The sequence below is a fragment of the Meriones unguiculatus genome, chromosome 7, assembly GCF_030254825.1.
Source record: "Meriones unguiculatus strain TT.TT164.6M chromosome 7, Bangor_MerUng_6.1, whole genome shotgun sequence".
Lineage (NCBI taxonomy): Eukaryota > Metazoa > Chordata > Mammalia > Rodentia > Muridae > Meriones > Meriones unguiculatus.
The window spans coordinates 26,734,569-26,749,676 of record NC_083355.1 but is presented as its reverse complement, the minus strand read 5'-3'; the positions used below and the strand labels follow the sequence as shown (position 1 = coordinate 26,749,676).

At 38.4% G+C, this 15,108-nt stretch overlaps 1 protein-coding gene across 15 annotated transcripts in view; it reads left to right on the top strand.

Moving 5' to 3' along the window:
- Spag9 (sperm associated antigen 9) overlaps positions 1 to 15,108 on the top strand; it is a 130,054-nt gene that overhangs the window by 91,658 nt on the left and 23,288 nt on the right. For 14 of the 15 annotated variants that reach the window (XM_021643104.2, XM_021643101.2, XM_060386960.1 and 11 more), the window contains 11 exons: positions 743 to 794; positions 2,496 to 2,626; positions 4,062 to 4,118; positions 5,026 to 5,199; positions 6,898 to 7,027; positions 7,495 to 7,584; positions 7,977 to 8,144; positions 8,551 to 8,722; positions 11,285 to 11,503; positions 11,684 to 11,879; positions 13,415 to 13,540. In XM_021643104.2, the coding sequence (XP_021498779.1) occupies positions 743 to 794; positions 2,496 to 2,626; positions 4,062 to 4,118; positions 5,026 to 5,199; positions 6,898 to 7,027; positions 7,495 to 7,584; positions 7,977 to 8,144; positions 8,551 to 8,722; positions 11,285 to 11,503; positions 11,684 to 11,879; positions 13,415 to 13,540 (1,515 nt within the window). The remainder of the gene's footprint in view (positions 1 to 742; positions 795 to 2,495; positions 2,627 to 4,061; positions 4,119 to 5,025; positions 5,200 to 6,897; positions 7,028 to 7,494; positions 7,585 to 7,976; positions 8,145 to 8,550; positions 8,723 to 11,284; positions 11,504 to 11,683; positions 11,880 to 13,414; positions 13,541 to 15,108) is intronic. The other variant, XM_060386959.1, reaches the window with a different exon arrangement.

Below are 15,108 nucleotides of genomic sequence, written 5' to 3'. Positions count from 1 at the left end.
TGTCTCCACCTCCCAAGCCCTCAGATCTCAAGTGTGCACCACCATGCCTGGCTCAACCTCCTGATTTTTTTTTGTTTGTTGGTTGGTTGGTTGGTTGGTTTTGTTTTTGGTTTTGGTTTTTTGTTTGTTTGTTTGTTTTTGCTTTTTTTTTTTTTTAAGACTGGTTACTCAGTGTAGCCTTCATTGTCCTAGACTTTGTAGACCAGGCTAGCCTCAAAGTCACAGAGATCCACTTGTCTCTGCCTCTCGGGTTGCTGGAGTTACAGGTGTGTACCACCGTACTCAGCTCCTGATTTTGTTTTGTTTTAAGAAGTGCGGTGGAGCTGGAGAGGTGCCTCAATGGTTAAGAGCACTGACTGCTCTTTCAGAAGACCCTGGTTCAATTCCCAGCACCCACATGGTCGCTTACAACTGTCTGTAACTCCTGTTCCAGGGGATCTGACATCCTCACACAGACAAACACATACATGCAGTCAAAACACCAATGTACATAAAATAAAATTTAATTTAAAAAAAGGGCCGTGATAACATTTTTCCAAGTTGAAGGCAACGGACTGCTACCCCTTTTCAAAAGAAAAATCATCCTTTAGAGTTAATTCAAAAAGCTTACCTATTCTTTCATTACTTTTGAAGAACCTTCAATGCCAGGTATAGTGGTGCACGCTTGTAATCCCAGCACTCAGGGAACTCAGGGAAGATGAGTTCAGTTCTAATAACATTTTTTGCTTTTATTCCCTACTAGAGCTCGTGCAGAAGCTGAAGATGCAAGGCAAAAAGCAAAAGACGATGATGATGTAAGTTTATGATTTTGGACTATTTTTCTTACAGCATTTGATAATTTGAGATTGTCTTACTAATATTTAGTATTATATTTAAATAACTTATAAATTATTACTAAATAAAAGCCTTTAAAAGAAGACATGTTTATGGGTCATGAACAAGCTAGCTCATGCTGCCATATGGTATCCACATGTTGTATTTTCTAGTGCTGTGTGCTCACTTTTCCTGAGTGGTTCAGTGCTCAGTGCTCTGATGTGTGTTAGCATGCTATTGTTTCTGATATTTAAAAGGTACAGTTTTGTTATGTAACCCAGACAAGCCTCCAGCTTACAATCCTTTAACCACACACATGCTATGCTGCACTTGTGTATACGCACACACATTAATTAATTTTATGTGTTTTGCCTGCCTGTATGTCTGTGAGCTACATATGTGCCTGGTTCCTAGAATCCACAGAAAGGTTAATTAATGCTTAATTAATTAAATGTTTTAGATGGGTTGGAGATGGTTCAGCATGTAAAGGTGCTTGTTGCCAAGCCTGACAAATGTGAGTTCAGTCCCCAGGACCACATAGTAGAGAGAACTGACTATCTCAAGTTGCCTTCTGGTCTCCAAATTTGTGTTTTGGAATTCACGCATCCACACACATACATAAATGCACATCACTCACAAAGTACATAGACACACTAAATAAATGTAAATGTAATTTTTTAAAGCCTAGAATACTGCCAAATATGCCCTCCACCCTAAAGGAAGCAGAATTCAGGGTGTGTGTGTGTGTGTGTGTGTGTGTGTGTAGCCTTGGCTGTCCTACAGGTAGCCCTGTAGACCAGGCTGGCCTCAAACACCTGCCCTTGCCTCCCCAGTGCAGGTATCAAAGGTGTGCACCACCACCATCACCACTGGGCAGAATTCAGGTCTTTTGTTATTTGTGGATGACTTTTGTTTGAAGAGGTGGGCTAAATTCTGAGGCAGGAAAACTGCCAAGGGCTGAGCTCAGCTTCTGTTTCATTGTTCCAATACTTTACTCTTTATCTAAAATATGCATGCTCCTCTCCACAAAACAAAGCCCTATTATATATTATTAAACCTACCTGCTTCCCCAGAAGAAAGTTGAGATAGCAGCAGCAGAAGGAAGTTAAGTTAAACATGCTCTTGGGAGCCTTACTTCTTATTCCATGTTCATATCCTGTGCTCTGTAGCAATGATTTTGATTTAACCTTGTGTTTCCACTGGTGGCTTTTGTTTGTTTTTACTGTTATAGTTGGATTCTTTAGCAACAAGATAATAGGTCACTATTTTTGTTGGCCCCTGTCCATATATGTGGATTGATAGTTTTGACAAATGAAACTCCTTTGGAACTAATGTAATTATTTGCTGAATGTCACAGACCATGAATTCAAAATGTTAGATAATGTTTCTAAATAAAATTTATGAGGGCATATTAAATCTTTATCTGATATTAGCTGAAAATTTTAATTTTTAATAATTACTTTCATGTTCAAATATCAATACTAATACTCAGAAATTAAATTGCCTACTTCTTTTCAGTCATACAGAAAAATCTGAGTGCCTGACTTTATTTTATAAAGATATTTCAAAGTCATTGAGTTATAAATAAACAGTGCTTAAAAAAATAAGATAAGTTTAAGTGCGAGTCTAACACCAAAACATGTAAACTCCCAGAGTAATTTGCCATCCTCTTATCGTTATAGAGTGACATCCCCACAGCCCAGAGGAAGCGGTTTACCAGAGTAGAAATGGCCCGAGTTCTCATGGAGAGAAACCAGTACAAAGAGAGGCTGATGGAGCTTCAAGAAGCTGTTCGGTGGACAGAGATGATTCGGTCCGTGCGCGACGTGTTCTGATGTTTCTTGCTGTTTCATTAGATGCTTGTGTTCTTTCATTGCCAGCCAAAGTCATGCTTGAGGGTTTATGCCATTTTGTTTGTTCACTAGGAGAAACCTTCTCATTAGTATTTAGATTAGTAATAGAACAAGATCAGAGAGATCCCAAAGACTTTGAGATAGTACAGGACCCATAATGCTCCCATAATCTGTGAGAGATAATTGTTATTACTGAGGAATAATGATCATTTTTTTCAAAAAGGGGGGAGATTAATATTCCCCCTAAGTGTCAATTTCACATGCAGAATAGAAAAAAATTACCTTTATTTAGTATCCTCCTATTAAATATACTTATTGACTGCCTCCTCCCTACTCTTCATGCAAAAATACTTTCCTTTGGCATCTTTCAGTCAATTAGATCTTTGTATTTTAATCACTATGTGTTTTAATGGTTCATATTAGTGGTGTCAAGTGCCAGTATGTGCATACAGTGCAGTTCGGCCGTCAAGCCCAGCCCCCTCCATTCACTCTCCACATCTGCTGTCCTCTAGTAATCACTATCTTCACATTCAAGCTGACTTCCTCTTTAAACTATCACTTTATGAGAGGAAGTGTAATTGTTCTTTATTGGCTCTTAAATCTCACATATTGCTGCCATCTAGTGGTGATGGTCCCGGTAAGTGTTCCCTCCTTTAATTCAGGAAAAGATATAGAAAAGTTTGCCAACTGACTGCCATTAATTTACTCATATTCTCGAGTTTGGATTATCACATCAAATTTATACATTATACATAGTTTTTAAGTTTGTAAACCTAACCTCCAACCTTTACTTCCTTATATTTACATCATTTTTAGCACTACTTACTTAGTTAAGTGGCTTACCGGAGCAGTTTAGTTGCAAGCTTTTTGTGCAAGAGTATATCTTTTAATATTTTTTCCTTGCTTTGATATTATTTGTTTGGTTTTTGGAAAGATGGTCTTATTCCAAACTAGCCCCAAACTTACAATCCTCCCACCTTCGCCCCTGCGTGCTAGGATTAGTATCATGTACTGTGTCATCAGATTAAGTGCTTTAATATTGTTAGTTATAGTGCTCTGCTCCTGTAGTCTTGCCACTTGAAAGATGCAAATGACAGGATTGCTTGAGGCCAAGAGTTGAGAGCTAGTCTGGACAACATAGTGAGACCTTTCTTAACAACATCAGTAACCAAAAAAGTGGAAAAAGTTTAAATATCACCATTGAGGCTTGTTGGCCATTTGTCTACCACAGGAATAATCTGACAAGAATCGGAGCTCTTTACCTAAGCATGTTAGATTTAGCAGGCTGTTTTATGTAAGCTCAAAATAACTGCTTCCCAAATGTAGTGTCGACTCTGCGTATCTCACGAGTTTCCTGGGTCTTTTGCTCTATCTAATAATACTTTTTTAAATTAGGGCATCACGAGAAAATCCAGCCATGCAAGAAAAAAAGAGGTCAAGCATCTGGCAGTTGTAAGTATACTAATGACAGTGAGCACAGATGATACTCCGAGACAAGAATATTATACTGACTTTTACTGAGAGGAAATAGCTAAACTGAAATTCTTCTCTTTAACATACAGCATGCCAACTCGGTAAGGCTATGCTTGAGGACCCAAAGTAGACTATCGTAAGCTGCACTGTGTTGGTTATGCATTTGGTGGACTTTCTGCTGGTTTACATAAAATAATGAATTATTTGTAAAATTGACAGTTACGTGAATTCCCATCAAAGAGAAGATGAGAAATTTAGTATTTGCACTGCTTGGTTAGTCTGTGTGTGTTAAACTTTATTATATTTGTACCAGAAGTACTGTGTGTTTACTGAAGTTAAGACTTACCTTGTTAGGATTAATCTGTTTACTAGAAGCATAAATTTTTTAAAACTGTGGACATGAAAATAGTTACTTAAATTGAGCTTAGAAAATTCATGGTGTGAGTTAACTTGGTGATGTGTGTTTTCAGTGTAATAGACCATTCTAAGTGCTGCACACCAAGCTTCAGCTGTCATCATATCATCGCCCTGCTGCTTAACAGTCACTGTGACCTTGTCTCAAATACTAGCTAGCCAAGGAGTCCTTGTATTTGTTCAGTAGAAGCTTTCTGTATGCAAGAGCATCGCTTTCGTTATGGAACTTGCTTATTAAAGAACAAGCATTTGGCATTCTGAGCAATAGTTTCCTTCCCATGAATGTCCAAGTTTGGCTGGGACTGACTGCTAAGGCTATAGTATAACTATAAAAACTGGTTTTGCTAATGTCTAACTCACTGCCTTGCAAAGTTTTAAAATTTTCTTGAGCATAAAACCTTATAGGAAATCAGGGATTGGTTTTCACAGTGCATATAATATACCTGTGGATTTTTTTCTTTTGTTTTGTTAGTTTCAGCAGACTTTTTAGCTCTTCAAGTAATGCAACAAAGAAGCCTGAACCTCCTGTGAATCTGAAGTACAATGCACCCACCTCTCATGTGACTCCGTCCGTGAAGAAAAGGAGCAGCACCTTATCTCAGCTACCTGGTGATAAATCCAAGGCATTTGATTTCCTTAGCGAGGAGTAAGTATTCCAAAAAGCCATGCCAGAGTAACTTAATAGAATTTCTCATCCCTTACTAACTCTTTTCCAGTAAGTCAGAGAGCTCTAAAGGAACTATTTCTAGCCAGACGTAATAGTTGAGCCTATTAATCCCAGTACTCAGGGTATTGATATAGGAGGATCATCACTAGTTCATTGGCCAGCCTGGTCTGTATATACAGTTCAATGCTAGCATCAGCTACACACTTAAACTCCGTCTTAAAGGGGACTATTTTATGGAGTTGGGCAATGGAGAGAAGTGGAAAGAAGAAAAGAAAGATGGGTTTCTGTAATGTAAGTAAATTACCTGTAGGGCTTAGCAATGTAATCCTAAACCTGTGGGAGCTGAGCCAGGAGGATTGTAATTTTGTCCCAAAATGAATGAATGAATGAATGAGTGACTTGTAGCCAGTACATCTTATGAAAATTGCACTTCAGGACTAGGGAGCTGGCTCAGCAGATAAGGGTGTTTGCTGCCAAGATTGATAAACTGAGAAGGATTCCTGGGACCTATATGTTAGAGGGACAGAATTGCCTCCCACAGGTTGTCTCTTGACCTCCCCAGGCATACCATGGCATACATGCAAGCACGCACAGATACACACACACAAGCACATGTGTGAGACAAATAAAATATATAAATTTTTGAAAAAAATGGACTTCATAGTTTTCATAAAGAAAAGGAATTTTTGTTGACAAAGCAATATTGAGAAATACCAATAGAACTACCGAAGACCTAATTTAAACCTATAATCCTAAGTGCTGTGACTCTGCTACATGCATGTGGATAAATTAATCTCTCAGAGTCCATTTTTTTTCTCTGAAAATTATAACCTATTTCACAGGTATTAGGTTAATATTGTACACTATGTATAATGTGTGACACACAATAGAATTTAAGTGTGGTTTATATAGAAAGTCACTTCACAATAATATAAATGGCAAAGAAAGAGAAATTATTTTTAGAATCATTTTTGTATTCTATTCCATATTTCTAAAGCTTACTAAGTCTGTTTGCCTTTTTGTCTTCTAAAATAAGTGAACAGCTAAAGAATGTCTGAGCAGTTCAGAACACTGGCTGCCCTTCCAAAGGACCTGGCTTAGTTCCTAGCATCCACATGGGGACTCACACGGTCTGTGACTCCGCCCAGGAAATCCAGCTCTGGCTCTGAGGGCACCAGGTGCACATGTGGTCCACAGACATACTGCAGACAAAACATTCAAAACACAAAATTAAAAGAACTGAACCAGTATTTTTAAAAAATGAAAGAAATGAGTAGAATCTAAACGTTTAACTTAATCACCCTCTTAAGCATACTGTGGCGCAACATCTGGCATTAAATTCTCAGTATTTGTTAAATAAGAAAAGAAAGATCCCAAATTACATCAGAATTTTTTTCTTTTAAATATAACATCTGAAACTTTGTAAGTGTGATAGCTAATAACTCACTTTAATACTTTAAAGTGATTTTACACGCTGCTTACTCCCTGTTGAAGGCTGGTTTCACAAACATGGAAAGATTAGCTTTGGTATAATCCTCTGCGTGCAAGTGCGTGTGCGCATGTGTGTTGTCAACCTCTTGTACCCCAGGGTGGCCTTGAACTCTATGAAGTTGAGGATAACTCAGATTCTGAGTTGAGTGGGTTTTTTGACTTAATTAAAACTGCATCTTCTTTTAGAACTGAGGCTAGTTTAGCCTCCCGCAGAGAACAAAAGAGAGAGCAGTATCGACAGGTAAAGGCTCATGTTCAGAAGGAAGATGGTCGAGTACAAGCTTTTGGCTGGAGTCTGCCTCAGAAGTACAAACAGGTAACTTGGGAATGATGAGAGTGCCTAGCAGGAAATGCAGTTTGAGAAGAATATGCTTGGAAAATGTGAACTGGAAAGAATATCCTAAATTGGTCATTTCAACCTGCTTGGACTTGGCACGTTTAGAGAAATATGGAGGATAGGGGTTTTTAAGGTGTTTTCTAGAGCCATAGAATATTAAATAAAACATTCTAGGTCTGAACTCCTAAAAACTAGGCACTTTTGTGTACAAACATCTACTTTTGTGTGCTCATGTGTGATTGTGAATTTCTGCCTTCTACTGAGGTCTTCTACTTACTGTCTGCAATTGCTCCTTGAGTTTTTGCTGATTTTTTAAGTAAGAATGACAGAATCAAGCTAAGCTTGACTTCAGGGGCAAGTATGTAATGGCCATGCTTGCTTATGTCATGGTGCTTTTGTAATTTCAATGTAATGGGTTTACTAATGTATGTCCCCGTCATTACTAGGCAGCCAATGGTCAAGGGGAAAATAAGATGAAAAATTTACCCGTGCCTGTCTATCTCAGACCACTAGATGAAAAAGATGCATCTATGAAGGTAAGTTAATTGTGACACTGAAGGAGAGACTTCTCAAACTCCTCCAGGTAGCTATTTCCCTCCAAAAAAATGTTTAAATATTGCTTTTGTAGTAAATTGATTGCTCATTTTAAAACTTGGAGATTTTTTGTATGTAGAGATAGAATATATAATTCAGGTAGCCTCGAACTCCTTTTTTTCTTCCTTGCTTTGCTCTTGAATCCTTTATCTCTGCCTTATTCTCCTAGTGCTGTGATTACAGGCATGTGCCACCACATCTAATGTATAGCCTTAGAGCATACAGGGTTCTACCTTTAATTTTTTTAAGAAAAGATGACATTTTTCTTCCTATTTGTAGAGAGAAAAAAAAAATGACATAATACCTTTCTCTCTCACCCCCTGCCTCCGATAAGTTGTGGTGTGCTGTAGGAGTCAATTTGTCTGGTGGCAAGACAAGAGATGGTGGTTCTGTTGTTGGAGCAAGTGTGTTCTACAAGGATGTTGCTGGTCTGGACACTGAAGGCAGTAAGCAGCGGAGTGCATCTCAGAGTAGCTTAGATAAGCTGGATCAAGAGCTCAAGGTAGGTATGCACTGATGTTTGATCTGCTTTGTGAGTGGGGGAGTTCAGCTCTTCAATACAAAATGTATTTGAGGCAACTTACAGTAGGGATTGCTGTGCACTTGCTTATTTTCTCAAGATGTCCCTTTTATGCTAATTTTATCGAGGTATTATTTGCATATATTCAAGTGGCTACGTTTCCGTTTTGCCAAATGTATATAACTACTGCAAAGAAGATAGACTTTTTTAATCACCAATCTGCTTTAACTTACTAAATTTTAGTCTAGTAATACTGATAAACAATTATATTTTGACCCTTCCAAATAATCTGGAAATAACTTGAATTAACACTACACTTAGTAAGAACACAGTTTTAGAGATATTTGCTTATTTATATAATTTTAAACATTATTCTCTGCCTACTCAGGAACAGCAGAAAGAATTTAAAAATCAAGAGGAATTGTCCAGTCAAGTCTGGATCTGTACCAGCACCCATTCAGCTACGAAGGTTATCATCATTGATGCCGTTCAGCCTGGCAACATCCTAGATAGTTTCACTGTTTGCAATTCTCATGTTCTGTGCATTGCCAGTGTCCCAGGTAAAGCGAGTGTGCCTCCTCCCTCTATGTGCTCTCCACGCGTTGTTCAGGTGGAAATTGCTGTGGCTGCTCAAATTGTGCTTCTGTTTTTGCTCTTACAGATTTTATATTCTAGTAAGAGATTCACAGTAAACTGGAAGCCATTAAATAACAATATGGTTTTTAATTATTTAAAAATAGTGTGAAGAATATTTTAAAATGGCAATATGAGGTTGGGTGATGGTAGCACATGTCTATAATCCCAGAAGTTGGGAGGCAGAGACAGAGGCAGGTGGATCTCTGTGAGTTCTAGGCCAGCCTGGTCTACAGAGTGAGGTCCAGGACAGCAAGAGATACACAGAGAAACCTTGATATGAGAGGATAGCTGGTTGATAGAGAATGAGGAGCTCCCTAGATTAATTAGTACAAGAAGGCCACTTGAAGTTCCGGAATCAGTGTGTAAAATTAAAACAACAGTTAGTCAGCCATAAAAGAAATGACATTCTTTTTTCTCCTGTTATTTGTGGTTGGAGCACAAATTTTTTTAAGGAAAATCATCTGAACTACATAGTGAGATTCTGTCTCCAAAAGAAAAACAAAAAGGCTAAACTGACAACTCATAATATCATTAAAAAAATAAACTACTTTAAAATTTAGAGCTGGGTGGTAGAAACACATATCTGTAAGCGTTTAATCCAATACTTGGAAGGCAGAGGCAGGTGATCTCTGAGGCCAGACTGGTCCATAGGTCTTCCAGAACAGCCAGGGCTACATAGAGAAACTATGTCTCCAAAAACAAAGCCCCCAAAATATATATATTTTAAAGTGATAAAAGTGTTTTTTTAATTTATAAATGCTTAATTTTTTACATGTCTTAATGTTTTAAGGCACTGTTTACCTTTTAAATGGCAGTATATAGAAGCCCATCTTTCAAGTAGTAATCATAATAACTTTAAAATGACTTGTTTTGATTTGTTTTTTGTTTTTATTTTGTTTGTTTTGTTTTGTTTTTCAAGACAGGATTTTCTGTGTAGTCTGGCTGTCTTATAATTCATTTTGTATATACCAGGCTGGCTTCGAACTCATGGAGATCTGCCTGCCTCTGCCTCCCAAGTGCTGGGATTAAAGGTGTATGCCACCACCACCAGCTAAAAATGATTTTTTTTAATGTATTTTTGTTTTCTGTGTATGAGTTTTTTGTCTGTATATATGTGCCTGTTGTCTGTGGACGCCAAAAGAAGGCATTATACACTCTGGAACTGGAGTTACAGATAGTTGTGAGCTACCATATATGTGCTAGGAATTGAACCCAGGTCCTCTCTGGAAGTGCTCTTAACATTAACTTATCTCTGCAGACTCCCCCTGTCCCCAACTTTTAAAGAAGGAAAGTTTTATTTCATTTTATTTATTTTGTGTGGTAGTAGAGAAGGCATCATATCACAATGCCCATTTTGAAGGTCAGAAAATAACTCTCATGAGTTGGCTCTGTCCTTTCATGTGGTACTGGGAACCAAACTCAAGGCCATCAGGTTTAAAAGCAGGCACCTCTGTCTACTAAGTCATCTCACGAGGTCCCTTCCCTTCCCCTGACTTTATATTAGATATCACTTGTTTTTAACATCATGTAGCTGCCGAGGAATTAATTCATTAGTGCAAAGGTGTCACATCCTTTTTCTCAAATTGTACTTTGTCCAATTTCTAGTTGGTATGAAAAAATTTCTTGGAAAATGTTATGTATTTTATTTGCTGTATAAATAGTAGTTAATTTCTGAAATATGGGACCTTTTACAATCTTTACATTTTTAAACTTTATCGTGTGTGAATATATATGGTGTATGGAAAGGTTGCATATGCCATGGCACATGGATGGAGGTCATAGAACTTTGTAGAGTTGATTATCTCCTTCCACCTTAAAAGAATTCCAGCAAGCAGACTTAAGGTATCAGACTTGTATAGTAGGTGCTTTGCCAACTGAGCATCTCATTATCATCTTTTCTGTCATGTATTATTATGGCTTAGCCAGGTGTGGTGGTGGACACCTCCCCTGCTTTTGGGAGGCTGAGACAGGAGGATCATGACTTTAGGGTCAGCCTTGACTTCATAGAGTTTAAGGTCACCATAGACCAAGTGAGACCTTGTCTCTAAAAACATCACACCTCCCTATGTTGTTGTCTAATGTTAATAAATCCATATTATAAATATCTTTTAAATGTTTTATCTGCTGTGTGTGTGAGAGTGTACACATGCCACGGTGAATGTATAGAAACCAGAGGATTAAATTTGGGAGTTGGTTTTATCTTCCCATTGTGGGTTATAGGGACCAAACTCAGGTCATCAGGTTTATGTAGCAAATTCTTTTTACCTTCTGAGCCATGTTCGCCTGCCCTATCTTACACAAAACAAAGAACAGAGGTATTATCTTTAATGTATTTTTTATTAGAATATAAACTACTAGAAATATTATTTTACCTCTAGATTACTTTTTCATTTTATCAAGATTACTTTAAATAAATTTAATAGAAAGTAGCTACTGCTTATAGTTTGCTAAGTATTCAAAGAAAATCACTTTTTTTTTTTTTAAAGGAGCTCGGGAAACAGACTACCCTGCAGGAGAAGAGCTTTCTGAATCTGGTCAAGTAGACAAAGCATCTTTGTGTGGAAGTATGACAAGCAACAGCTCCGCCGAGATGGACAGCTTGCTGGGAGGCATCACAGTTGTTGGGTGCTCCACAGAAGGAGTGGCAGGGACTGCCACTTCCCCCAGTACCAACGGTGCTTCTCCAGTGATAGAAAAGCCACCAGGTACCCCTGTGGGGAGTCTACCCAGGGTGAAAGAGCTGGGCAGAAGATGCTGAAGTGACTGTGAGAGCAGTACTCCATGTCATTGTGCAGTGCCAGGGAGTGCGCGGTGGAGGGGAGTTTCAGAGCAGGGGTTGGTGGGTGAAAACTCATTCGGCATAGAGTGTTTTTATGTGTTTATAGAAATGGAAGCTGAAAATAGTGAGGTTGATGAAAATGTTCCGACAGCAGAAGAAGCAACTGAAGCCACAGAGGGCAATGCAGGGTCCACTGAAGATGCTGTGGACATCTCGCAGCCTGGCGTGTACACAGAGCATGTGTTTACAGATCCTCTGGGGGTTCAGATCCCAGAAGACCTCTCCCCGGTGTTTCAGTCAAGGTATGCATCCTAAATCAGATACTTGGGGGAGAGTGCACGAATAAAAAGAATCAAAACAGTGTCAAGTAGCCAGAGCGACCTAAAAGATGTTTTATTCTCTCTGGAGGTTTTTCTACCCATTTCTTTCTTTATTTATTTTTTCTCTCTCCCAAATAGGGTTTCTCTGTGTAGCCCTAGCTGTCCTAGACCTCTCTCTGTAGACCAAGCTGGCCTCAAACTCACAGAGATTTACCTCTCTCTACCTCTCAAGTGCTGGGATTAAAAGTATGCACCACCACCACCCAGCTTTTTCATCCATTCCTTTTTCTTTTCTAAGATTGATGTTTTTATTATTTATACAGTATTCTGCCTGCATGCAGGCCTGCACACCAGAAGAGGGTACCAGATCTCATTATAGATGGTTGAGAGCCATTATAGATGGTTGTGGTTTCTGGGAATTGAACTCATGACCTTTGGAAGAACAGCCAGTGCCCTTAACTTCTGAGCCATCTCTCCAGCCCCCACTTCTTAACTATATTTTCTAATTTAAACAAAACAAAACAAAAATGGAACAAATACATACTGTTGTTCATGTACTAGTCCAAGTCCTCCTGGTCATTTTCTTCTCTGGTGTTATTATCTTTATGTGTTTTCTGATTTCCATTCTGTCACTCAGTCTGGTTGTTTTCTCTACTTACTCCCACTCCAGTTATCATCACAATTAGCCATAGTTTACATTTGTCACTGTTTGATTTTTTCCAAAATAGACTTGAGGCGGCCTTTTTGAATTTGGTTCTCATGCACAGTTTGGTGTTGAGGCCTCTGCTTTAAAAGACTGTGTTATCCAGAACCATTGGGTACATTTTTTTAAAATCCCCCTGTAAAATTTAAAATTTTACAGCAATTTATAAAATGGTTTCTTTCTACAGTTCGTTTTGTATACCGTACAACCAAGAGTTTATTAGCATTTATAATTAATTTCAGAATAAAGTCATGCTTTGAATTTGATAGCTCAGTTTTATATCATCCCCTTCTATGCCATGACAACCCAAAGAAGAGGTTTGTGATGGAATATAAAAATGATTTACCATAGTTTATTTTATAAAATTAATTATATATTAAAACTTATGCATCAACCTACTCTGGGGGTGAGGTAAGTGATTTTAAAACAAAACTATCTTTTTCTTATCTGTTCCATTCACCCCAGAAAAAAAATATTATAAATGTCAAAATAATTAATAACAAAGCCGTAGATTTTTCTGTCATGTTTTGGTTTGGTTGGTTTGGGGTCTTTATTCTTTTTGAAAGCCATAATTAAAGTATTGGATATTAACTGATTAATTTTATTACTATGTCTTACTCCCTTTTCTTCATTTTGAGCTTCCTAGTTTGTTAGTATTTCTGGTACAGTTATTGAACTACTTAATGTGTAAGCATTTAACACTAATTTTCTGGAATCTCCGTGTTTGTTTATTGTAGTAAACTTAAATGTATTTAGTTCCTGAGAACTAGAGCTGAGTCTACTCAGTGTTTTTTTCCTGTGCCTCATTTTCCAGCAGTGACTCAGAAGTGTACAGAGATCAAGTATCAGTGTTGCCAAATGAACAAGACTTGGCTAGAGAAGAAGCTCAGAAAATGAGCAGTCTTTTACCGACCATGTGGCTTGGAGCTCAGAATGGCTGGTAAGTACCAGCATCCTGACATAACAGCGCCCTTAGTCAGGCATGGAGTGCAGGCCTGTAATCTCAGCACTTGGGAGGATGGCAAGTTGAAGGTCAGCTTGGGCCACAGAACCTTCTGTGTTAGCCTGGGCTAGGTAGTGAAGTGAGACCCCTTCACAAAAACCAAAACCCTATGTAAACGAGAAATGAAATGTAGTAAAAATAAATATAAACAAAGAGTGTAGATTAATGCAAAACCTTTCATACACACAAAATTTGTTGCAACTTTTATAAACTAGACTTCCATTAGTTTTAAATGGTAAGCTTTTTATCTTTGTCACAGCATGTTCTCTTTATGCACTGTTCTTAGGAGGAAAGGTAAACAGGATTTTTACATCTGAATCAGATATGGTAGTATATGGGTATGATTTCAGCACTCAGAATGCTGAGACAGAAGGATTGTAAATAAGATCCTCTCTCAAAGAAAAAAATTAGATCTAGTATTGAATTAAGAATAAACCAGACCAGATAGTGGAAGTGTATACCTTTAGCCAATTTCTGATTTTAAGGCCAGCCTGGTCTAGCGAGCAAGTGACAGAAGAGCCAGGGCTACACAAAGAACCCTTGTCTCACATTCCTCCTCCTCCCCTCCCCCGAAAAGGAATAGACATGGAGCTGCAGTGGTGGCTCTTTTGTGAAGGGTGCTTGCCCCTCTTGTAGAGGATCCCGTCAGTTCCCAGCACTCACGTGACTACTCACAACTGTTTGTAACTCTGGTTCTAGGCCTCCACAGTTATCAGGTACACGCATGGTGCACAGACATGCTTCCCTAAGTACATGCACAACATTTTAAAAATCTTAAAAATAAAAGGTAATAAATTACAGTTTGAAAGCTCAGAGGATGATAATTTCTATTACATGGTTTATTCACTTTTGTTTTATTCTTCAACACAGGGTATCTCTGTGTAGCCTTAGCTGAGTAAGTCTGAAAGTTACTCTGCAGACCAGGCTGGCCTCAAAATCAGAGATCCACCTACTTCTGCCTCCCTAGTTCGGGGATTAAAGGGGTGTGCCACCGCAGCCAGCCCAGTTCATTCATGTGTTAATACTGTGGGACCTCTTACAGAACAGTGTACTTCCAAGGGTTAAACAGGGTTGGGGTTAGGGTTAGCATTCTGTATCTTTTCCATAAGAATCTGAGTTAGTCTGTAGGCCACTGTCAGCCAGTGTCTGATGTGAATCACTCTGTCGTTCAAAAGTTGTATGTAATAGAGATGTTAGATTATTCATGAAATGCGCTTTATGCAAATAAGGCATGGGGCAGCCCAGAGTTAGCTGGTGTCATTGGTAGTGCTCTAGTGTCAATACTAGTTCTAACTTTGTGGTTTTCATGTTTCTGTTTGTGTAAGTAGTCTGTTTCTCTGTCTTAGGGACTTGTTCTCTCTCCCTTTTCCCCTCCTCTCTACCTTCCTTTCTCCTTCTATCTTCCTAGCCCTTGCTCTTCCTTTTTTTTTTTTTTTTTTTTCTCATATAAAACCATCAAGCCCTTTTCCTAAAAATTGCATGTTACTCTCCTTTCCTCTTGGTGT